This window comes from Sinocyclocheilus rhinocerous, unplaced genomic scaffold, assembly GCF_001515625.1.
Source record: "Sinocyclocheilus rhinocerous isolate Xijiao unplaced genomic scaffold, SAMN03320098_v1.1 scaffold1406, whole genome shotgun sequence".
NCBI classification, from domain to species: domain Eukaryota; kingdom Metazoa; phylum Chordata; class Actinopteri; order Cypriniformes; family Cyprinidae; genus Sinocyclocheilus; species Sinocyclocheilus rhinocerous.
Window position 1 is genome coordinate 2,200,585 of NW_015647095.1, and position 22,912 is coordinate 2,223,496.

General features: G+C 39.0%; 2 protein-coding genes across 2 annotated transcripts in view; both read right to left on the minus strand.

Annotated features, from left to right (window-relative positions):
* LOC107708781 (histone-lysine N-methyltransferase 2D) overlaps positions 1-11,366 on the minus strand; it is a 32,679-nt gene extending 21,313 nt beyond the window's left edge. The window contains exons 1-23 of the mRNA XM_016513088.1: positions 10,990-11,366; positions 10,566-10,648; positions 10,090-10,201; positions 8,548-8,750; positions 8,372-8,506; positions 8,108-8,279; positions 6,999-7,113; positions 6,396-6,577; positions 6,020-6,177; positions 4,949-5,098; positions 4,012-4,820; positions 3,763-3,894; positions 3,175-3,288; positions 2,972-3,076; positions 2,708-2,889; positions 2,458-2,622; positions 1,947-2,056; positions 1,811-1,852; positions 1,549-1,719; positions 1,163-1,351; positions 959-1,075; positions 177-440; positions 5-88 (exon numbers count right to left, since the gene is read on the minus strand). Of these exons, the coding sequence (XP_016368574.1) occupies positions 5-88; positions 177-440; positions 959-1,075; positions 1,163-1,351; positions 1,549-1,719; positions 1,811-1,852; positions 1,947-2,056; positions 2,458-2,622; positions 2,708-2,889; positions 2,972-3,076; positions 3,175-3,288; positions 3,763-3,894; positions 4,012-4,820; positions 4,949-5,098; positions 6,020-6,177; positions 6,396-6,577; positions 6,999-7,113; positions 8,108-8,279; positions 8,372-8,506; positions 8,548-8,750; positions 10,090-10,201; positions 10,566-10,614 (3,760 nt within the window). The 5' untranslated portion in view covers positions 10,615-10,648; positions 10,990-11,366. The remainder of the gene's footprint in view (positions 1-4; positions 89-176; positions 441-958; positions 1,076-1,162; positions 1,352-1,548; positions 1,720-1,810; positions 1,853-1,946; positions 2,057-2,457; positions 2,623-2,707; positions 2,890-2,971; positions 3,077-3,174; positions 3,289-3,762; positions 3,895-4,011; positions 4,821-4,948; positions 5,099-6,019; positions 6,178-6,395; positions 6,578-6,998; positions 7,114-8,107; positions 8,280-8,371; positions 8,507-8,547; positions 8,751-10,089; positions 10,202-10,565; positions 10,649-10,989) is intronic.
* A 4,990-nt stretch (positions 11,367-16,356) lies between these two features.
* On the minus strand, positions 16,357-21,592 carry LOC107708800 (sonic hedgehog protein A-like). Its single transcript, XM_016513109.1, has 3 exons — positions 20,692-21,592; positions 18,009-18,270; positions 16,357-17,321 (listed from the first exon to the last, which is right to left on the minus strand). The coding sequence occupies exons 1-3, from the start codon at positions 21,001-21,003 to the stop codon at positions 16,528-16,530; spliced, it is 1,368 nt and encodes a 455-aa protein (XP_016368595.1). The 5' UTR covers positions 21,004-21,592; the 3' UTR covers positions 16,357-16,527.
* Positions 21,593-22,912: the final 1,320 nt, after the last annotated feature.

Sequence of the window (22,912 nt, forward strand, 5' to 3'; positions counted from 1 at the left end):
CCACCTGCTCGATCTCCTGGAGGCTTGGATCCCTCACCCTCTTGCTTTAGCTCTATGGGCAGACCAGTCGGCCTGGCTGCGGCCTCAACTGTAAGAACAAAATGAATCAAATTTTAGAATCTTCACCTGGTCAAACTTAATTATTCTCAAATACAAGCATTTATGTAGTGTCTTACAAGGTTCAGAGGCTGCATTTCTGGCCCCCTGCCCAGGGAGTGGAGGTCTCAGAACGCCCTGCGTATGTCTTTGGGTTTGAGGAGCAAGAAAAGCTCTCTTACTCTGATCGAGTAATGTCTTGCCAAAGAAAGCCTCCTGTAGGTATGCAGGAAACATGTCCTCCAACTTGCTCTTCTTTCTGCCCCTGCGCTTCTTTGCTTGCTCACCCTCTCCCTCTGCTGTTTTTGCCTCTGGAACATCAAGAGGTATGTCAGGATGAGGTCCTAAATGAAAAAAAAATTGACCATGAAAATGACAGATGTTTTACAAAGGTTTGGTAATCTCTTCGATAAGCTTAGATTGAGGCTAACATGTTAAATCACACTGTGCTAAGAAACATCTCTAGAGGATGCTGGGCTAAAGTTGTTGGTGAAAAAAGCTAAATATATACTGCACAAAAACAACTATATTTGCAGATGCAGTTCACATTTCCTGAGTGTTTTGATGCAATACATAGAAAAATTATTTCATAAAGAAACTGAAAAACATTTTTCCAGTCAATCAAGACTGACAGCCCCAGGCAGTTGCACCCACAAACATTTATTTCAATGCAGTTCGCAAAGGCATTAGGGTTTCGTGTTCACATCAGCTTGTTGGAAAAATATACCAAACTCAAAACATTCCAACAAAAGCATATTCAGGTTGTGCTAACAAGGTTAACACACTGACACAATAAAATCCAACAAACACTGGTTGCTGGTGTTTGCTGGGACAGTGTGAACTCCCATTTGGCCACACTTGCCTTCTTCAAGTTTCATTTCAGCTGCTTGACCTTCAGGAACACCATCACCAGAAGCAGACAGACTTCTCCTCATTCGTGTGTGACACTTTCTTTGCCGGACCATGAACCCTCCAATCCCTACAAGTGAAAAATCACTTTATTAACTATTTCTTTCAAAGCACGTAACACTGATAGAGCCATTAGGAAATGAAGAAGCTCAGTAACCTGGTCTGTATGGTTTACGCTTTCTCTTCTTCCCGTCTTCAGTCTCCTCAACTCCTCCTTTGAGAGTTTCACAGTCAGCCATGCCCTCTATACCTCCATCTGCCCCAGTTTCTCTGTCCACTCCTCCATCTCTATCTGGGCTCCCAGGGGCTTCCAGCTTGGGCTCACATTCCATTGGTTCTGCACCTCCTATTACAATTTCAGTTTCTTATTATTTGCATTCACAATCAATCAATGGCAGTGAGTCACCTTACTGATTTAACACAATGTTCCAGTAAGTTCTTTAGACATTTATAAACATTGCACCACACTTCACTTACCACAAAGATATAAATAATTGGTCATCATAAAGTATACAAAATAATTAAACTTGGTAATTATCTGACCTTTCCCCTCGTCACCATCTGCATCGCCTTCTTTCAGCTCATCAATACACATGGTGCCCAGTCGAGACCGGCGCTGTCTGCGCTTGTGCAGGGGTGACATGGACATGCTTCGCAATAAAGACATGCCAGTCTCTGTTAGCCAGACTCCCTCCAGACGATAAAATTGTGGCTCTGAGCAAGTGGATGGAGAAACGGAGATTAAGTCAAATAAAAATAGCTAATAGATGAAAGCCTGACAACTAATTATCAAATATACACATACCCTGTTCTTTCATTTTGTAGGCTGACATCATAGTAGACCCCACTAAGAGAGATAGATAAAGAGTATCATTATAGGAAACGCATGTAAAATTTGCATTTTCAAATGTACTGGCAATTGAAAGCATCAAGAAACTCACCAACAGGCCTGGGAACATATGGAGTGCAGGCTGTACAGGCAAAGCCTTCATCAGATGCTTGTTCAACCTCATCCTCAGTGTAAAGACTTTCACATACAGCATGAACCCATCTATAAAGCAAAGAAACAAAACAATTAGTCTCTTACGCTCACCAAGGCTGCATTTGATTTAAAACTACAACTAATACTGTGACGTATTATTACAATTTATAACAACCGTGTTCCGTTTCAATATTTTAAAATAGAATGTATTCCTGTGATGACATGATCCTTCAGAAATCATTCTAATATGCTGATTTGGTGCTCATGAAACATTACTTATTATCAATGTTAAAAAGAGTTGTACTGCTTTATATATATTTTTGGAAACCATGATTTACTGTCATGTCTGATCAATTTAATGCATCTTTGCTGAATAAAAGCATTTAAAAATACTTACTGAACCCAAACTTTTTAACAAGAATGTATATAAATTTTCTATTATCCTTTTATTAACAGAATGCATTACTGACCTGTCACAGTGCTGGCACTGCAGAAGCAGCTCCTCTTCCATGAAGTTCTCACGACACACAGGACAAGTTACCAGGCTGGCACAAGGGCCGCAGTGATTGTAGTTATTTTGCCACTCACAGTGGAACCCAGGGGAGCTAGCACCACACTGCATACAGCACACACACCTGAAGGGGGTAAAACAATGCTTTGGTTAGAAAACATTCTCTTTGGACTCATGGCACATATAAATGCATGAAGGCAATGACACACCATTTGCACTTCCAGCCTCCCTTGGGCACAGTCTGTAAGGGTGGGTCCAAGCAATAAGTGTGATAGCTGACATCACAGTCATCACAAAGCAGCAAACGGGCAGGATCTGAAGCCTTCCCACACAGCTCGCACACAATGCACTCAAGACAACGCCAGCCTTTTCTCAACATCATCTTAGTGATCTAGAGACATATCCAAATAAAGAAATAATGAGTGTCTGTGCATAATGCCGGTAATCATACAGGATAGAGTTTAAAAGCTTACCTTGCTGTTCACACAGTATGGATGATAACATTGTGCACACTGAGCACAAGCTAGAAGCTGGCCCTCCACACCCTGTCCAAAACTACCACACACTACACACATGTCCTGTTAAAGACGTAAAAAAAGTCAAATCAAGTAACTGTCATTCATGATGCTGAATTTGATAGGAAGTCAGAGTGGAATAATGAAAGTTAAATTCGTACCTGCTGCAGGACAAACTTATCAGTGTTGGAGAAAAGTACCACTGTATTTTGCATGGTGTCATCTTCCTCCTCATCTTCTTCTTTGCTAAGTCCAGTGTCTGCAGTCATGGTTTGCTGTAAACAAAATATATGCATTTCATTTAAACTTGCAAAACCTTGGTTTATTTCATTAAGCACAAGAGGTATAGGCTGTTTCCAGGATTTATGGTGAACCATGTTGGGATTACTGTGATTACAAGATGTCGCAGTCGGAGTTTATATTTTCTATAAGGATGTGAACACTTCTTAATTCAGCATCTTGTAATTACAGGATTACAACATGATGGGAACGCACTATTAACCCGCTACCGAGAAAAAAAATGTAAAGACGAAATATATGCCTGTATGTCTAATTTTTTAAAAATTATAAAAAAAAGACTGGTGGTAATGTTTTTAGAATAATTCACATCATATAATTAGTAACACTACAACAAAAAAAACTAAATTTTCATGGGGAAATAAATTGTTATACAATTTAAATTCACAGCAATAGTTAACAATAGTTTACACTGAAAAGAAATATGCTTCAAAATGAAGTGAAAAACTTACTAGAAAGGCATCAATGCAAGAGGCCATTGCTTTGAGACGTGACCGTCCACGCCCTCTTCCACCACTACTGCCGCCGCCGCTACCACCACCACCACGTGGCCGCCGCTTCCCTGGAAAACCACTGCCTCTGCCCTGAAAGGTCAGAAAACAAATGTATCAGCATCAAAATGACTACTTTTGGACTAGCGGTATACCTAAACCCATCAGAATTCAAAGTTAATGAGAAAAGGTTTGGTGTCTGACATCCACCTGTTTTACCCGTGAGCGTCCTGGAGAACCTCTGCGCTTCACTTTATCTCCATCGGGCTTCAGTGGATCAAAAGGCAATGAGTCCTCCGTTTCGGTGAGCAGCGAATCAGAACGGGTCCTACCGGCTGGCACCAGGCTGAGCTCCATGGACAGCATCTGAGAGTCTGCCTCAGCAGGCGAGCCGAGGAAACCGCTGCTGCTCTCATCACCGTGGCTAATGTTTGATGTCTCATCGAAGACCAGCTCCGGCTTCATAGCCTCTTGCAGCTCTTTCCTGGACTGGTCATCTTCCCCCTGACTCTCATCTTTGAGGAGCGACTCCTCAAAGGATTCCTCCACCCCCTGCTCATCCTCCTCTTCTTCATCCTCAGACTGGCCCATTCTATCATCAGTGTCAGATGCAGGGAGCATTTCTGTCTGAGGAGCAGGGGTAAGAGTCCGGTCTATTGCCTCCTCTTGCCATGGCTCCTCCAAGTCCATAACAACTGGCTCTGCTGCTTCCAAAACAGGGAGTGTGATTTGAGAAGACTGAGAACATAGGCTTGTTGGAGGGTTCGTTTCTGTAGCCTCATCTGTGCTGACCAACTCAGTCTCTGTCTGAGGAGTACTGTCTTGCCCTTGCAACTCCTCCTGCTTTTCTATGTGAGTTTCAGCTACATCAAGTTGGGCTTCCTCTCTAGTGTCCGGAACAGGGCTGTCTGGGCTATCCTTCACAGGAGGGTCCTGAGTGTCCACTGATTTTTCCTCAATGGCCTCTGTAGCCACTGTTTCAATGGTAGTCGTCTCCTCTTTTTGTTTTTCATCAGCTTCTACAAAAGACAACAGGCAGGTTTTCAGTGTTACACTGCAGATACAATTTAAAAATATTATTGCAAATATATAGCTTGTTTGCAAAAAAAAATGTAAACAGTGTTTAAGAAATTTAACAGAAATTTACCTGAAACTGTAGCTAAAGGGGCCTGCTGCTCTGTAGAGACCTCACTGTGCACATTAGTCTCTGTGGAGCCCTCAGCACCTTCTTGCTGTAGTTCCTCCTCCATAATGCTTTCTTTCACTTCTGCTGTTCCAACCACCTCAAGCTCTGTCCCTAAAATTACACACATCAGCTCAATATCCACATCTAATATCAGTCAATAAAACTCTGTCCACAGAGAAAAGAAACTAGGGCTGGGTATCACCAACTAGCTAACCATACAACACACTATACAGAGAACAACTGCAATACATCATTCAGAACTGAATTATTTGAATTCCTGAATTGTAATTCAAATTTGCTTTGTTCTAAAGACATTTATGTTGTTACAAAATATTTCTATTTAAAATAAGTTCTGTTCTTTAGAACATTGTATTCATCAAAGCCTGAAACCCTGAAAAACATATTGTTTTCACAAAGTATTAAGCAACACAACTGTTTTCAAGATTAATAATAATAATAATAATAATAAGTAGAGGAAGATAATCTAAAAATGTGTTACAATGTAAAATTTAAATTATTACTGCAGTGTATAATTACACAATAATTAAGCATAAAAATTGAAATGAAAATGAAAATAAATAAAAACTGTTGTAAGTGATGCTTTTTTAAATAAGAATCTCACAGCAAACCAGACATTTCAAGCTGAATTATTTAATCGAGCTCCTATACTAACACTACTTTTGTCACCTGATCTATGTTGACGTCAAACCAAGCTTCCCAGAAGCTTTATGCATGTATGGGCTTTCCTAATAGCTGCACATGACCATCAGAATTTAAAACCCAATGGATAATTCACAGGTGCATAGCCAAAAGGAATCATAAGTGTTTACACTACAAACGAAATGTCACATGCAATTCTAACAACCCCTGAATGTAGTTTGAGGAAAACAAAACATAAGAACATCTTGGACCCTGTTTACACCTGTATTTAATCCTTATCACATGAGACTCGCAAAATAGATATCTGATTGTACAGTCCTATGAGAAACCAACAGAGCACGCTCTTAAAAAACAGCATACTAAAGATCATACCCAATTCCATTGGCACCTCCAAATCAGCTTTCTCATCTACTTGCGTGGATGACACTTCAGACTCGATTGGAACCTCATCTGGCATTGCTTTGCAGAGCACACAGATGCATTTCTCCTCAGGAGGCCCTGACAGAGAGGCACAATCACTGTGTACCCATCTGCAGAGGACATCAAGCACAAGTTAAATTTATGCAAAGAGATAAATTAAAGTCAGTTTGTTCGTTACTTCATGGCAAATACTGCTTCACATTGGAGAATCTTTAAAGGTCACCTCCATTTTAGTAACCCACTTCTTTGTACAGCGCTAAATGCTCAGCTCTAGACAATGAAGCAGCTCACTTGCCTGTTCTTAATGCCAGAAGGTACATAAACTGACCTGTGGCAGATGGCACAGCGATGTTTCAGGGAGACTGAGGGCTCCGTGGCCTTACTGCACACACTGCAGACAGAGGTGCGCCTGCGCTGACAGCCCTCGCATACTGTGTAGCTCTCAAACCACTGTTCAGAGCCAGGAAGCTTTAGCCCTCGCATGCCACAGTCAATACACACACGGCACCGCTGAAACAGACATGCAAATCAGATTAGACAAAACAATAGAGTGATATTTCCCTTACAAAAATCACATTTTCCTACTCGCCAAACATCTATACAAACTGATATCGCCATTACATGCCACAATCGCTCGAAGGGCTACCATAAAAGGATCGCCACACATTTTGAAAGTGCTTGGATGACGTTTTATTTGAACTGGATAAACTTCTTTGTGTTTCAACGACATGCCGGTGAGTTAAACAACAACAATTTTCATTTTTAGGGGAACCTTGGTTGAAAAATTCAAGTGGTTTCTCTATGCAATTTTAGGCATGAGAAAAGAGCAGAGCAACTATGTAAATAAACAGCACAGGTCTGAATTCTGCCTTAAATGGTGATATTACACAGAAGAAGGGCATGTAAAAATGAGTCATGGGTTTAAGCTTACTTTGCACTTCCATGAATCAGGGGGCACAGAGTCCATGGCCGGCAGTAGACAGAAGGTGTGGTAGCCCTTGTCACAAGCATCGCAAACCAGCATCTTTGAATCCTCCCCTGGTTGCCTGGATGTTATTTAAAAAAAAATACACATTATACCACAAAGTCTTTGCGAACACCAATATAAATACAGTGAAGCATCTGCAAAATTCAGGATGCACTTGGCCGAAAATAAAAACGAAAATACATTTTATTTAATAATAAAATAATCAAATGTAATAATCAACATATAAAACACTGAGTTGTTCAAACATTTAAATAGCAAATAAGGCTTTATATGGTTTTATATCCAATTTTAATAACATAATTGTTTCTACTCCAATTTGTTGCTAAAATATAAACTATGAATAAAATATGGTGGCTGTATTAACTTGTTTTCATAAAAGATTTATTCAAACATACATTAAATAATGAAGACAACAGGTTAAAAGCAAAAATATAATACATTTGTAATATAGCACACATTTATCAAAATGCACCTATCTAGAGTGATTTTGCCTAGTTTACTATCAAGATTACAGACACTCAATGTCTTTCCTATGGTAAATGTAACACATCTACAAACTGATTGAACGATTACATGAGACATGATTCATTCCAGTATGTTGTACGGTTTCTTTTAACACAATAAAGAGCATCAAAACCACATTTACTGTATTTTGTTATAAAACTGACAGAATTCAAAAGCTGAGACTTTGTCTCATATTAAAAGTAACGGCACAAAGCTTATTGCAATTAGTGAAGTTCACGCATCAACAGAAAACAAACTAAAAGATGATCTTGTGATAATTAACGATCCATATCAGTAGTGATTAAAAACAGATACCAGTTTTGGTAATCCAGCACTAGTGTTGTAGTTTATCCACGTTGTGTACATGAAATAGACACTAACAGAGTCAAAACGTACCATTGGAGAAACACTAATTAAACATCACTGTTTCTAACAAATGAAATCAAAAACTGCTGTATCGGGCAAAAATTTGCCAAAATTTCAGCGCATCACTGATAAGTTTCGTTATATAAACTGGATGTGAAGATGCACGAAGCATTCAAACATACCTGCAGGTCTGGCACACCTTGCACTCAGGACACTGCCAACCTGACCGCTGAAGTGGTGTGGCACTGATCTCTAGACAGGCATCATGATAGTGCTGCCCACAGCCCGTACAGTATAGCAGACCCGACAGCTCCCCGATGGAGTCGCACACTGCACACCGCGCTTCCTCTCCGGCTGCAAAACAAACACAGCATCATCTCAGCAACCGCTGAAACGTAAACATTATTTACTGATGATATCGCATCTGTTCCGCTGTAATTCCGTACCAAACTCCTCGGCCTTGTCTATGTGCTCTGGACAGAGGAGCGCCAGCTGCTTCATGGACTGGAATGATCCACTTGCAGCCGAACAGGGGAAGTGGTAGAACCGTGAGCAGCCTTCGGCCCGGCACCGGATGGTAGCACCCCACTACGATTCAAACAGTTTGTTTTCATGATCATACCTGTGTCATCAAAGAGAGATGCCAGACAGGTGGATTCAGAGAATCCAATGGAAGACAGGTCATCGTTTCCAGCTGCTGGCAAAAAGGAGGCAGAGGGCTCCAAGCTGGGCCAATCGGAAGAGGGTCCAAAACACCGGAGCTCCCGCTGTCCATGCAGACTACGCTCCACACAGTTACAAAGAGCACAGGCCCTGACAGTCTCCCTGAAAAAAACACCAAACAGGAAAGGCGTTCAGCAACTCTGTACACATTACTTCAACAAAACAGCTTGGTTTAATCAAATGGGATGCATTAATATTCAACAGGGTTCCTACATATTTTCCATCTGAAAGTTCCATACTTTTCCAGACTCCAATTTCCAAACTATTGAGTAGATTTTCAGACCATATTTAACATATATGGTTCATAGAAGCTTTATTTTCAGCTTTATATTTGGTACGTAGTCGAAGTGGCAACATACAGAGCCCCTAAAAAAAAAAAAACAGACTTTTGCATGCACACGGAAACTATTGGGAATTTTGTTTGCGTGCTTACGCATTACTTAATTTTAATTAGGCCCCTTAATTATTAATTTCTAGCACTAAATTCAACACATCCTCTGTGGCGGGCGAGAAACAGAGAAACCACGAAATGAGCCGATGGCACAATATGGCTGGGTGCACTGTCCTATTTGTCAAGTTCAAGGGTCTATAAAAAAAGACTGGTAGTGTAAAAAATGTGCCTTTATTTAGGGCAGTACGTCATACTTCAAGGCTATAAGTCTGCTTTAACGCCTCTATGGAGGCCAAAAACCACACCACGAAAGGGACTGATGGCGCAATTAAGCTTAGTTTCTCATGCGCACACGAACATGAATATACATCACGTATATTTTGTATTTTTGCAAAGATCCTTTTAGAGGCTTTGTACAGTCCTAAGAATATTGTGAGAAGACACCCAAAACCTGCATTTTTTAATTCATTCAGTCGTGTTTGACAATCATCAAGAATCATTAAACAGCTGCCATGAAAACATACTTCCTGTATGATAAATTTATTTTAATCAAATTCTTAATTTTCTATTATAGAAAACTAAATAGGGACAAAAGTCTGGAAATGCAAATATTTTTCCATACTCTGCTTTCTTTTTTCCATACTTTTCCGACCTGGAAATTACTCAAATCAAATTCCATACTTTTCCAAACTGAGTAGGAACCCCGATTCAAATTTTGTGTTGTATTTGACCTTGGCTGATAGATAGATGCCTCTAAACAAGTGACTAGTTTGTCTATTTAACGTCATGTTCTATTTAAAGGGGTCATATGATGCGATTTCAATTTTTCCTCTCTTTGGAGTGTTACAAGCTCTTGGTGCATAAAGAAGATCTGTAAAGTTGCAAAGACTAAAGTCTCAAATCCAAAGAGATATTCTTTATAAAAGTTAAGAGTCAACCACGCCTACCTAAAACCTTAAGGATAGCCTTTTCCTATAAACCGAGCTTTTCAAGCATGACCTACATTTTATGCAAAGCAGCTCAAACCGCAATATTTATAGAAGGCCTTACAATGATGAGCTGGAAGTGTCCACAGTAGTGCCTGAGATGTCCTCTGCAGCTACAGGGCCACTCAGTTCCCCCTCAACTTGGACGCTCTCCTTTGCAGGGGTCCCATCATCAGCTAAGAGAAACATGGTAGCCGTAAGTTAAGATGGAGCAAATATAAATGTGCCCTTTAAAAATCCCAGATAGGTAGCACTGTTCCCTCACAGTGATTTCAAGCAAAGGTCACAAGCTCCCATTTAAAGATATCACTGCTGTGCAAGATATAAGATCGCGTTTTTATACACTTACTTTGAAATCTCTCAACATGCATTTAAACTATAGTATGTCCACGAAAATGTGCATGAATAAGAAGAGTGTAGTTACTATAATAAAAAGTTATAAAAGTGTTTACATGCCCCTTTATAAACAAAAGCGACACACTTATGAATTTATAACACACTTATGGCTAAAGAAATCGCCTTTTTCTGATGTTTACTAACCTGCAGTTTCTGAATCATTTTCTTCGCAGTTTGATTTCTGCTCGTCCATTCCTACTCCTGAAGAAGATCTCTATTGCAGAGATCTGAAACAGTGAGAACAGTTACATAGTTTAAGGTCAAAAGAGCAGCAAGCATGTAACGTACAAATCCAAGTATTGCAATAATCTACAGCCACAAAACCACTGTCATTTTAATTAAGCCTCTCAAATGCGGTAATGAAAAAGTTAGGCTGGTTAACTGCAGGTGGCCTCTCTCTGGATAATGCACACTTATCCGATCAGCTGCGTTTGGGAATGTCTAGTCATACCGCAACTGCGTAATTAATGTGCATAATCCAGCAAAATTGAAATTACTCCACACCTAACTACGCAAACATTACTGTATAAAGAAAAACATAACACAAAGCAGCTGATTAAATACAAACCATGAGGTGGATTCGCGTGTTCGATGCATTTTCTCCGTTTTGGTTAACGCTAGTAGATAAACAACAGCTTATAGATTTTTTTTAATTGGTCTGATCCTGCAGCTGCGTCGTTCTGCTCAGTTTACAGTAGTGCATAGACACGGCTAACACGCTAGCTTTCTGACCGGGGTTAACAAACTCTCTGCAAAATAATCCGCTCGCCCATCATCAAACCAGGCAAATACTGACACGTATACACAGCTCCGTTGCTTAGTGATACACCGCGGTCAATAAAACTCTATAACTTCGTGCATAACAAAGATAACGTGTTACTTTCTTTATGTTAAACGACGCTAAAGGGAGAAACACAAAGAAAATACAACTTCCGTGTAGCGCGCTTCCTGTGACACACACAACGATGTCGGGCTACAACACGGGTATCGTTATTTTGTTCCGCCTGTAATAGAGTGCACGGGTGCACGTTTAAAAAACTCTCAAATATGGTCATACTGACAAAATGACACCATAGAGTATGTGATAAGCTCAGTGTAACTTAAATTACAGTATATTTAAACTGACTTATTCAATTACGGAATAACGCTAACTTTCTCTTCCTACACCCCTGTTGCTCTGCCTTCTTTTTTTGCACTGTATATGTGTCCATCTATCTATCTATCTATCTATCTATGATGTAAATGTCACCTCATGTTGCTAGTTCACCAGGAAATGCAATTCAGTTACAATGTTGCATAATGTGCTCAAGATTTCATGCATAAAAGAAAAAAAAAAATGAAACCGACTGAAATACAATGTCCTGTCCTTGTCAAGACCCCTGGCACACACATTTCCTGATTTGTATGCCGGTTTCCGCCCGTGTAAAAAAAAAAAAAAGATGTGAAAACAGTGTTGCAAGATATGATCGGCAGATTGTACATTTTTATACATATAAAAATAATTAAACGGTGTACATTACCGTTTACATGTTTAGTGGCCTTTCATGAATATTTAAAGGGATTTCACTGTGGGGTAACAGACTGCATTGTTGTATACAGATGAAACTGAACACAACATTTGTTTGAAGTCAGGTTATGACTGGCCATCCTCATTCAAAGCCTAAACTACTAACCCAAAATACTTTAGACAGGACACTATGACTTTAATTATTAATGTGAATGTTTACATGTATATAAAATCAAGCAATCAGCATATTAATCCTTGAAATAACTTATTATAGAGAGGTATTGTGATGGTTATGGAGCGAAAGCATAAAATTCGCGTTGTGTTTGTTGTTCTGGTTTATCCTGATATGCTAGCGGGTTATTCAGGAAACTCAATCAAAACTTGCTATTAATGTGACCATGTTTCTCTATGAAGGTAAAATCTTAAACGTTTCTACCCTTATTTCGTTAGTCAATTTGATCAAATTGTTAAGTTAAGGTGTTCGCATAAGGAACTGTGTACCGATAACAAATCCTGTAACTTACGCAATGCTTCCCCATTTCAACTGCGTAACGTTAGCTAATTACAAAATATGGGACATATTGCTGACATTTGCCCTAGTGTGTTTTTATGTTTGTTTGACTGAACAAAATGAATTTAAACTATCCGATGCTAAAATATTTACCACACCACCTTGAAAATCCCTGACCTTTTAACTTGGAATAAACTGTCAAGCTGAAGCTAAATCCTTTCACACTAATTTGTTGACATGTTTCCCAAGCGGTTTAAGTCCCAACACGCTAACTGACAACCACATTCACTGAACGAAATCCATATATAAAATCGTCTCTCTTAGGTTTTTCAAATGTTTTATACCGAGGCAAATATTAAAAAGTAACCAAACGCACTGCATGTAAAGCAGTGCATGCTAACAGGCTGCAAGAAGTAGCGTCCCTGTGTGGTACACAAAACTGCAACCACTGCTAAAAAAACGACATGTATTAGATTAATCACGAATTTTATTCCATGTTTATTACCAGCCTCACTTTTGCAAAAATAAATAAATTAAAATAAATTAATTAAACAAATCACCCAGTTTCACATCTGCTAACTCAGCTTGCTAGCCAGATACTTTCATACTCCAAAATGCTGTTGCTCTTTCCAACAACAACAAATACGGCAGTTTTAATTATAGCAAATAAAACGCTCGGAATATCACAACAACATATTCGACAGTAAAGCAACACATTAAGTCCTAAGCTTTCGTGGTTTCGCTCTTATTGACGGATGGTTCATGAACTGGTGCTGGCTAAAAATATGGCTTACCCATTTGCAAGGACATAAACACTAATGCATCAGGCTAAACTAAAAACACAACGAGCTATAGGAAAAGAAACTAAACGGCCAACACAAAAACAGCTCAATCCTAACATTGGTGTTTGTAACCTTGAGTTTAGGAAACGCAATGGTAACGTTACGTATGAAGCTAGCAGCTATTCATGTTGGCCGACAGATTCGCACTCACTTCGCCAAATGGACGTAGAAGGGGGGCCCAAGTATCGCTAGGGTGATTTATCAGCAAGTATATATATTTTTAAAAATATTAAATACTACTTTTAACACTCACCTACAATGCGCCGCTAACGTCCTCGTACATGATCGGAACAATCCTCCGGATAATAATCGCTGGGGTCCGTTTCATTTCATTAAGCTAGCTTTGGCTAGGCAGGGTTTACTAGTTTGTTGTTGATGGGGGAAGTGCTGTCGGACGAGCAAACGTTTGCAAAACTACCTGATATTAAGATTTTGGCTGACCGAGACCAATGAATCAAATGAGTTCATGCTGGACTCTCATGTTTGCTGCTTTCATCCAGACTGAGTAGCTTTGGCTAACCCACACCCAGATCTCCAATCTGGAGAAATGTTGCAAGCTTGTTTGATAAACTTGCTTCACGTAACAGTTCGAAGGATACTGCACCAGCTTTCTGTCTGTGTGAGTGCAGGCTGCAGATTAAAACATGCTTTTAACACCGATGCTGAGTCCAACTGCGACCCCTACTTATGAGAAGACAAACAAATTGGGGTGCACTACAAACTCTGGGTCATGGCCAAGTTAGTTAGACAAGTGTTAATTCTGTTAGTTTCTCCCGATTTACCGTTGAACCACCTGTCCTTCACAGTGCTGCATAGATGCGAAGCTGTAATGAACTATAACTAGCTGTTGCTTTTGATCTATCTGTCTGTCTGTCTGTCTATTATTCTGTGTCAGTGAGTCTGTCAATAATCTATTAAGTACTAAACTATCTTATCTATCTATCTATCTATACAATTAAACAATTACATAATCTATTTATATATCCTGTTTATTTACTGCCTTAAATGGTAGCCATTTAAAGTAGCCAGTTTATTATCTGGCCACAATGCTAACAGCAGACCTCTCAGTACAGAGACATTTCGTCATAATAGATGTCAGTTCATCCTTGCTTTCAAAATTAGCACACTATTAGCTCAGTGAAAATCGATTCTAAACAAAACATTAAAAATGAGTAAATGAGACCACAAAATATTGCCTGATCAAAGGCTACTATTAGTCTATTCTTAGACTAGATAAGTATAGATTTAAAAAGAGACAGACTTTATTGATCCCAGAGTGCAAATGCAAGAGCTGCCAGTTTTGAAATAAAATGCATTGTAAAGTTGTCTGTATTATGTATACCTGCATATGACATGGCTATTTTTATTCAATGTTATCATCTTGTTTCAATCTCTGTGCCTATAAAAGATATGCATTGTTGAATCAACTAAACTGTTCTTTGTTTAGTGGAAGAAACCAAGCAGGAGTAGATTTGTTGTCCTTTAAGCTGACAAGCCATCAGAGTCACATAGTTTGAGTCACGTGCAGTAAATACAGTTCTCAACATATTCAAACAGACTGTTTAATTCATATACCAGAGATAAATATGATGGAAGAATGGCCATTTATGGACATGCTGGAGCACTACCAACATCTACCACAATGAAGTCATGTTCTCTTCAATTATTACTCAAGCATGCTGCAGGTCATGTTTATTTTACAGTCAGAAACTGAAATTCTGATATCGCAAAATTCGTCTGCACAGTATAGGCCTTATCTGTCTCATATTGTTCTGTTAGAGCATTGATATATTGATCTCTATAGAATATAACTTGATGGCATATCGTTTTTTTCTCTGTACTTTCTGATCATACCCCATTGACAAGATTAATAACTTCTTCCCAGCTTTCACCGGGATTAGTTTGAACGTGAAAGGTTTTGAGGGAGCCTGACTAAGCTTATCTTTAAAATCTGATTGGTTCACCAAAGGTAATTGTTGGGTCGGCCTACATTACAGTCTTTGCCATTGGCCTGATCCAGATAGAGTTTAGAACATCTCCTCTCCAGTGGGGGTGTTGTGTCCATCTGCCCCCTCCATGACCAAGGTAATCCTCTTCTATACCTTCACAGCTGTGAAAAAATACCAAAATACCAATTCCAAAAATGCAACACAGTCTCAAAAGCATTATTTTAGTTTTACAATGCTAAATCCTTTACATTGTCAGTCTGCACTTAAATTTAATTCAAAATTTAGTTTGTATTGCATTAATGCTGATATATATTTTAAACAGGAAAAAGTAATAGAGAACAAATTAAAAATATTACAAATAATAATGTATTAACTTTTTAATTTATTATTAATTCCAGGAAGCTGTTTTTCAGAACAGAAAGATTGTAAATCATACTAAGCACATCAGAATAGACAGTGGTGTATTCTTTGGTGTCCACAAGGGGGTGTGATGCACTTAGTAAAAGCCAGACTGTTATTCCTTGTTTAGCACATGGCTGTTGATTTTGGACATTGGAAATGAACCACAATTAGTCATTAGCCATAGTTAAACTGTGTTAACACAATATTTTGTTTACAACTCATTTCTGTTTAAAACGTCTAAATTACCATCTACAGGACATGATGTAATATGCTGATTTGTCAAAATAAAAATGTGTTTTTTAAATTGGGAATTGACATGATATTTTGTACTCAGTACAAGTCTAGTCAGAATAAAACTTGTGTTTGTTGTGAATAAAATCTAAGCAGATCAGGTTTATTTTGCAACACAATAAACTACAATAACTTTAAGTAAAAATATGATCACAACTACTGTATCAGTGTCTGCTTGGTATAACAAATAATCAGAACTACATGAACAGTTTAACATGAAATATATATTATGAATCCAAAAGTATAAAAATAAATATTTATTACTCTTTGAAATATTTTCTTGTAAAACAAACATAAAAGTACGTTTACATTTTGAATCCCATAATTGTCCATATGGTGATTATTCAATATGACAAGTCATATTTAAAAAAATATGATTTTTTTTTTTTTTTAATTAAACTGAATATTTCACATAGTATATGCATGACTGCAACACATTTACAAATTCTAAATGTAAGAAGTAACTGTAACTGGACATTATATGTGGTGAGTAATTATACCAGTTATAGTGCCTATTTCATTTCCTTTTTGGTCAGTAGTTTTTAAAAAAGCTATAATTTATTTTGCAGTTGACATTATGTTTGCATATTCCCTGTCTTGACCATCAGTAAAACTTCTGAGGGTCAAGAAATATCTGTCCTAATGTGTGCAAAAGCCTTGCATACCAGTAAACTTCCTTTTGTTGCAAAAAACTGTGTTCATTTTCCGTTTCCACTGTGACTTCTGGGAATTTCTTGCATATGTTGGAAGAACTATTGTGCATCACATTTGTGAGGAAGGTCTGATCTGTGGAACAGATATTAGGGACCATGGCACTACTGTTAACCACCACTCTTTGTGAGTTCTCTTCCATTACTGTCTGGAAAAAGCGAAAAAGAACACGGAAAGGCCAAAATGCCCAGTGTGCGAGTCTGTGATCCTCAACAGAAGCGTAGTTGGATACCAACACACCATCCACAAATAAGTTCCCATGTTCTGTCAAAGGAGCATAAACCCCCATCATCTCCTCCAGTGAAATTGAGACCACTTTAGATGGCTGAAGTCTTCTGTTGTCCCCAGTAGTAAGTATATAGTCCCCAGTCCTAACGTTTTTGGCAAACATAGCTTCATACTCATGGTGGTGCAGTTTGAGATTGGGAGTCGCAAAAATGAGGTGATTGGGAGTAAGCGCCATTCGTTTTCCATTTTCAGTGGTAAAAATAAAGAACATGGTTCTGCTCTCTCTATCCAGATGTAAAAAGAGAAGTACCCGACTGAGAACAACTTCACCTGACTCAGACAAGGAAAGCACCTTCTCGCCAGGCCGCAAACACGACAAAGGTTTTTGCACGCCATCAGCCATTGTCACAAGCCCCGATCCTGAAAAGCAGCCACCTTTTTCTACAGCAACTGAGTGATCTGGAAAAATTTAGAGGTGGAACGTGTTAAGAACTTCAACTTGAAATCAGCTTCTGTCATGACAACTCTCGGAGAGGTTAGCATGGCAATATACATGGCAATGTTAATGTGTTTGGTCTTTGCAGAATAGATATGCTATGTTGCTGCTGCTGCTGCTGCTGCTGCTGCAGCACAACAAGTACAGAGATTTGCTACTGCCATTACATCCACAGAAATGCTGCTGTGAGCATGTAAGAAATATTGCACATATATAACATATATGAAATAACCCTACATGAAATCACCCCATAGCAGATCTATACAGGTGGAGCTGGGGAAGGTGGAGGGTTCTGAAGCACTGCAACTGATATAGCAAGCACTAGCCGAGTATTTAAACGTTGAGCAGCAAGCTCCGCTGCGCCATGTGAATAATGGTGTCATTATATCAGATCGAGTTAGACCTATCGGACTGCGCCATCCAGAGTTTCATGACAGAATTTTTGTCCATGCATTGGACACCACTGACTTTCATTGTATGGTAATTTTACAAAATATCTTGTTTGTTGTCTCTCATACAGTTTTGGAACTACATGATGGTGAGTAAATGATGACAAAAGTTTTATTTTAGGGAGAACTATCACTTTAAGAGCTACATTAAAAGATCTGAATGAGGAGTAACAAATGAAAAGCAAAGATTTACAAGCTTACCAGCTTTGACAGAGCAGTGCACATGGTACTTGGATTCATAGTACACCCAGTCAAATCCAGCCTCAACTGCCAACTGTGCAAGTAGTCCATATTTTTTTGTGTCCCTGTCTGAGGTGGTGATGTCAACCGCACGGCCCTCATAATGCAAAGAACCAGGAGGGTGATGGCCATCCTCATCCCAGGCTTCCGTCACTCGCAGTCGGACCCCAGGCCACTGGTTCATTACTGCTATTGCCAGTTTATTGAGGCAGTCCTTACAGCGCTGTGAAGCGGAAAGAACAAATGAAAGCATTAAACAGGTGATACAAAGGGAAGGACTATACCATTAACAACTTTGGAACCCACTGACTTTCATTGAAATTACTAAAATACTTTGACATTTTTCAAAATATCTTCTTCTGTGTTCCACAAAATAAAAAAGGTACTGCAGGTTTAGAACTTCTTAAGGAAGAATATTTAGTTTTGGGTGAATTTTCACTTCAACTGTCCCAGATTGCCAAAGCTCCTCCTTTTTTACCAATGATTTAAACCAGAGGTGTGCTAATGCTGAAAGCACAGCAAATACCATGACATTTCAGAATTCTTTGTCAGAATTTGGCGCGGGTAGACATCAGCAATTTTTCTCCAGCATATTCAGCTCTGCAAAAGGCCATTTCCACCCCCAACATCTAACAATAAGAACAAAGCTACTTTAACTCATTTCCAGCATTCTTTGGACACTTCAGCATGGTCACAGAGTAAAGTCAAGGTCAATTCCTTTTTTTTTCTTCACACGATTGGAACATTTTCACACAGTCTTTTGAATGAACCCAGTATCAAACTTGAGACTTTGTAATACAGAATTTAGACTTCCTCCAAGCATTTTCAACATTTTGTGTCTCTCTACACTATACGTAATGGGGAATCTGTGAACATTTTGTATTATTTTTCAGGGAAAATAATATTATGTGACCTAGGGTCGTGATTGAGAGGGTATGGGAAAAGGCGAGAGAGCAAGACAGGGTCGAAAAGCCAATTAGAGCAAGAAGAAAGCAAAGTCTGAGCGAGCAGGCAGATGGATGGAATGTTTAGACGTCTACTTGGGAATGTGACAGCAAGAGTGAGAAATCAAGAGGGGAAGAAAACAAACCAGGGAGATTTTTCTCGCAATGCTGTTGAACAGAGGAGATTCATTGTGAAAACTACAATAGAGGCTTTTCCAATGGTGCCATTACTTCAACAGGCGAGAATTCTGCACAGGCGACCCCGCAGCTTGAAAAGATGCACAAAGGATAGCTTTCAGAGTTGGGCAATGAGAGGGCACATGCATACGTACACATAAACCCACTTGAAGCACTTTCATAAGTGTCCTCACAGTTAACTAGATGTCAATCTTTTCAAACTTATTATAAGTGATATCAAACTTATCAGTAAAATCTCAAAACAACCTTTGATACCATAACGGATTAGGCCATGCCAAAGAATACAATGTCTATTTATATTAACTTATTCAGCTGAAAATGTTAATATTGCCGCTAAGAAATTAGTTTTGAATGTCTCATATTTTGGCTTCTATGTATTTAAGGTTAAAAAAAAAAATTAAAAAAAAATTTAGTGTACTCTGTGTTCTTCACAATGTTGTCTGCCTTACCTACCTACATGTTTATACAAGGGAACATGTACACACTCCCAGGCTAAGGAAGTAGAGGTGTAGTGATCATTTTATAGCTCACTAACGAAGAACTTGGTTAAAGATTAAATGGTGCTGTGGCTGTCCAGACAGTCTTATTGTCACGTTTTTTACATTGCCTAGGGAACATGGTAACATGGGTAAACAATCTATCAACATTATGAGATCGTGACAGTAAACATCTCTCCTCTTGGACAAGTTAAAATTTTGCAGGGCCTGTCCAGAAAAAATTGCCTTTTATAACTGCTGTATAGCTGTTTGCATCAATTTTCAAAAAAAAAAAAAAAAAAGACAATGAAACCCCTGAATTACAGGAATAACAAAACCCTTTTATTTTCAAGTACTGTTTAACTGTGCATGAAGTATGTCATGGTTGACTGAGAGAGTTGAAAGGGCCACCTGATGCATCTGGGTCATTCCATGAAATCTGTGCCTTTTCCATTTTGATTTTAAATTCGATTTTAAATATTACATGAGACAAATAATGTCATTAGGTGACAAGAAATTGCTTTTTGCTAATTGTATACGTTCTAAAATTGCTATATACCGGTAGATATACAGTAAATAAGCCTTTAAAAAGTAACAGGGTTGACAGTAACAATGTGGACCGTTTTACCATTCATTTAGCCATTGCTAGCCTTGTGCTCAAGATTATGACACTACTAAATTTGTTTATGAGAAAGATTATTTAAAGCTGACAGATGTACAAATATCTAGTTTTCAATAAAAACTGTATACTGTACATAACCATAGTCAAATCTCTGCTGACAAAGTTAATGAAATAAACAAAACAAAAAGACAGGCACTTAGGCCTAATTGTCCATGAAAAGTTCACATTTGGAAAAATTATAATGTCCTAATGACATATATGCATATATGAGTTTACACATATCTTTGAAAAATTATTCGAATATGTATTCTAATAAATTAGAATAATAAATTTAAAAGCTATATGGAGTGACCCATCTGCAAAATGGGACGCAGCTGACTCTGTTAGACATTGGTTTCCTTTACCTTGGTCATGAACCGGTCAGCTTTGGTGTGTTCCTCGTCTTTGAAGTCAATGTCAGTGTTATAGTTACACACGAGCTCATTGAAGCGTTCCGAACTGCGCGTTATCCTGCCCTCCGCTCTTCCGCTCGCTCCCAGGTTGTTCTCAGAGACACCGGGCACGTACTGCTTGTACGACATTGGAGTCAACTTGCGTTGCCTATGGCGAGTGCCGTAACCTGGACCTGGTCCGCATCCCTCCACCAGCAGCCATGAGTAAAGCCAGGCAGTCAGCAGGCCGAGCCTCGCCAGCTTTAACCAAGGAGCCAGCGTCATTGACGCGCGTGAAGTGTGTGAGGGGATCAGCGAGCCGCGAACCCTGCAGCGCGAGCGTCTCTCCCAGCACCTCGCGGCATTTCGTTAACACAACTGACTTTTTCCACGTCCATATCACGGTGTTGAATTAAAATGGGCACTCGTGGGGATTAGCCTCGTGAATCATTGACCAAAGTGTAGCCTAATGGTTTCCAGATGAAACTGATTATTTAGAGTTTAACATCAGCGCATCCGACATCCAGCCATGGTGAGGGTTTAAACCTGAAAAGTTTTGCATTTAATATCTAGCGCTTAAATGGCTTATGCGGGTCAATCCATTAATATAACCAAATTTCAGCATTCCAAGCAGAGATGGATTGATTGCATCATCGTTCTCGTTTGTAGATATTGGCATAGCAACAGGTGCTTCATCCCATCATCCTACTCCACCTTGGACAGCTCCGCGCGAAACAGCGTTTTCTGCGGTAAGGTTCACAGCGCGCGTCTCTGTTTGTCCTCCTGCCTGAAAGTCGCGCTCAAACATAATTTCATTCCTTTACTGTCTGAGTGCTCTGACTCTGCTTCGACATGTGTTTGCTCCCGCTTTTAACCGTTGCGCTCGGACCATTGAGTGTTTGTGACCGGACAAAGATCGCCCTCCCTTCCTGCGCGCGCGCCGGGACAGTAGCGCACACGCCTCCCCGCGCGCGTTTCCAGTCATGCAGTTGTGAAGTCATTACAGGCTATTGCAACGAGTGGGGGATACTTTCAAAAAGTTGTACTTTCCTGTGCTGTGTATTTAACAGCATATTTGTCCCTTCTTTTAAAGTGAGAAAGTAGGAGAGACTAAAGCTATAGGCCTATAAATCAGTATTTCTCAGGGTCGGTTTATTATTAAAAATAAATTTCTGTACAGTTTACTCTCTTGGCTGCAAAAGCTCTATTGGGCATTTCCACCGTTAATAACTTAAAAAAGATACTGTTTATTGAATGTACGTTGCCCTTTTGTGACAACATGCCCCAGTGGTGTTTGCAATCAAACAAATTTGGTTTGGAAACAATTTTCACTCAGAAATTGCTAGTGAATTTCACAAGTAATTACAAAGAAATGGAAAGTAACACTGAAGTTGAAAGACTGAAATAGTATATCTTGTAAAACTTACTCCAATTATTTTCAAAAAATATTTTTTTTACAGAAAAAAAAAATGTGACAAATTACCTGGACCTCAGATTTATGAAAAATACTGTTGTTGTGAGGACACAGTTTAAGTGTTTTGTTAAAATCAACCTCCATTATATTGATGACCCTTGCATAAATTGTTCTAATTATTTAAACGAATTTAAAATATTCTAATTATACTAAGTGAGTTTTCAACACCAATGCTATAGGGGGGAAAATATATTGAAACAAAAGTTTGTCCCTTGAAACACAAAGAATGTGTGACAACTAGCCCCGGTCTCCTCTACAGGTGAGGGTCATTGACATGAATGCAGGAGGGTCATTGACATAGATGCAGGTGAGGGTCATTGACATGAATCTAAGCTTCATGACAGCTTCCTGTGAGAGATAACGGCGTCATTTCTGTGACTCATTAATTTCTCTCTTTGTTTTTCTCCTGAAGGAGAAGACACTGGCTGACACATGTGTCGAGAAGACCTCTGAGCTGTTAACACCCATGTTTTATCAGCTTCGTAATAATAAACCACCTCAGAACAATGGCTCAAAATTAGAAGACAATACAAATATCTCAAGTCAATATGGAATTGCGAGCAAGAGGAAGAAAAATAAAGAGCAGCAAAATATCAGAATGATTTCCGCTGACCGACGTTATGCATCCAGACCTTTGGCATCTCAGACAATTAATTCACACACACAGATAAAGCATGAAAAGGTTAAGGCTCTTAGGAAATCTATCAACCTATTAAACAA

Bases quoted from the DNA above. Each gene is read 5' to 3' on its own strand.
- LOC107708800 (XM_016513109.1), bottom strand. From the start codon at position 21,003: ATGACGCTGGCTCCTTGGTTAAAGCTGGCGAGGCTCGGCCTGCTGACT. The intron at 18,271-20,691 runs GTAAAGGAAACC...TCCGCTTCACAG, and splicing joins CTGACCGGTTCATGACCAAG to CGCTGTAAGGACTGCCTCAA. The intron at 17,322-18,008 runs GTAAGCTTGTAA...AAATTTTTCCAG, and splicing joins GCACTGCTCTGTCAAAGCTG to ATCACTCAGTTGCTGTAGAA.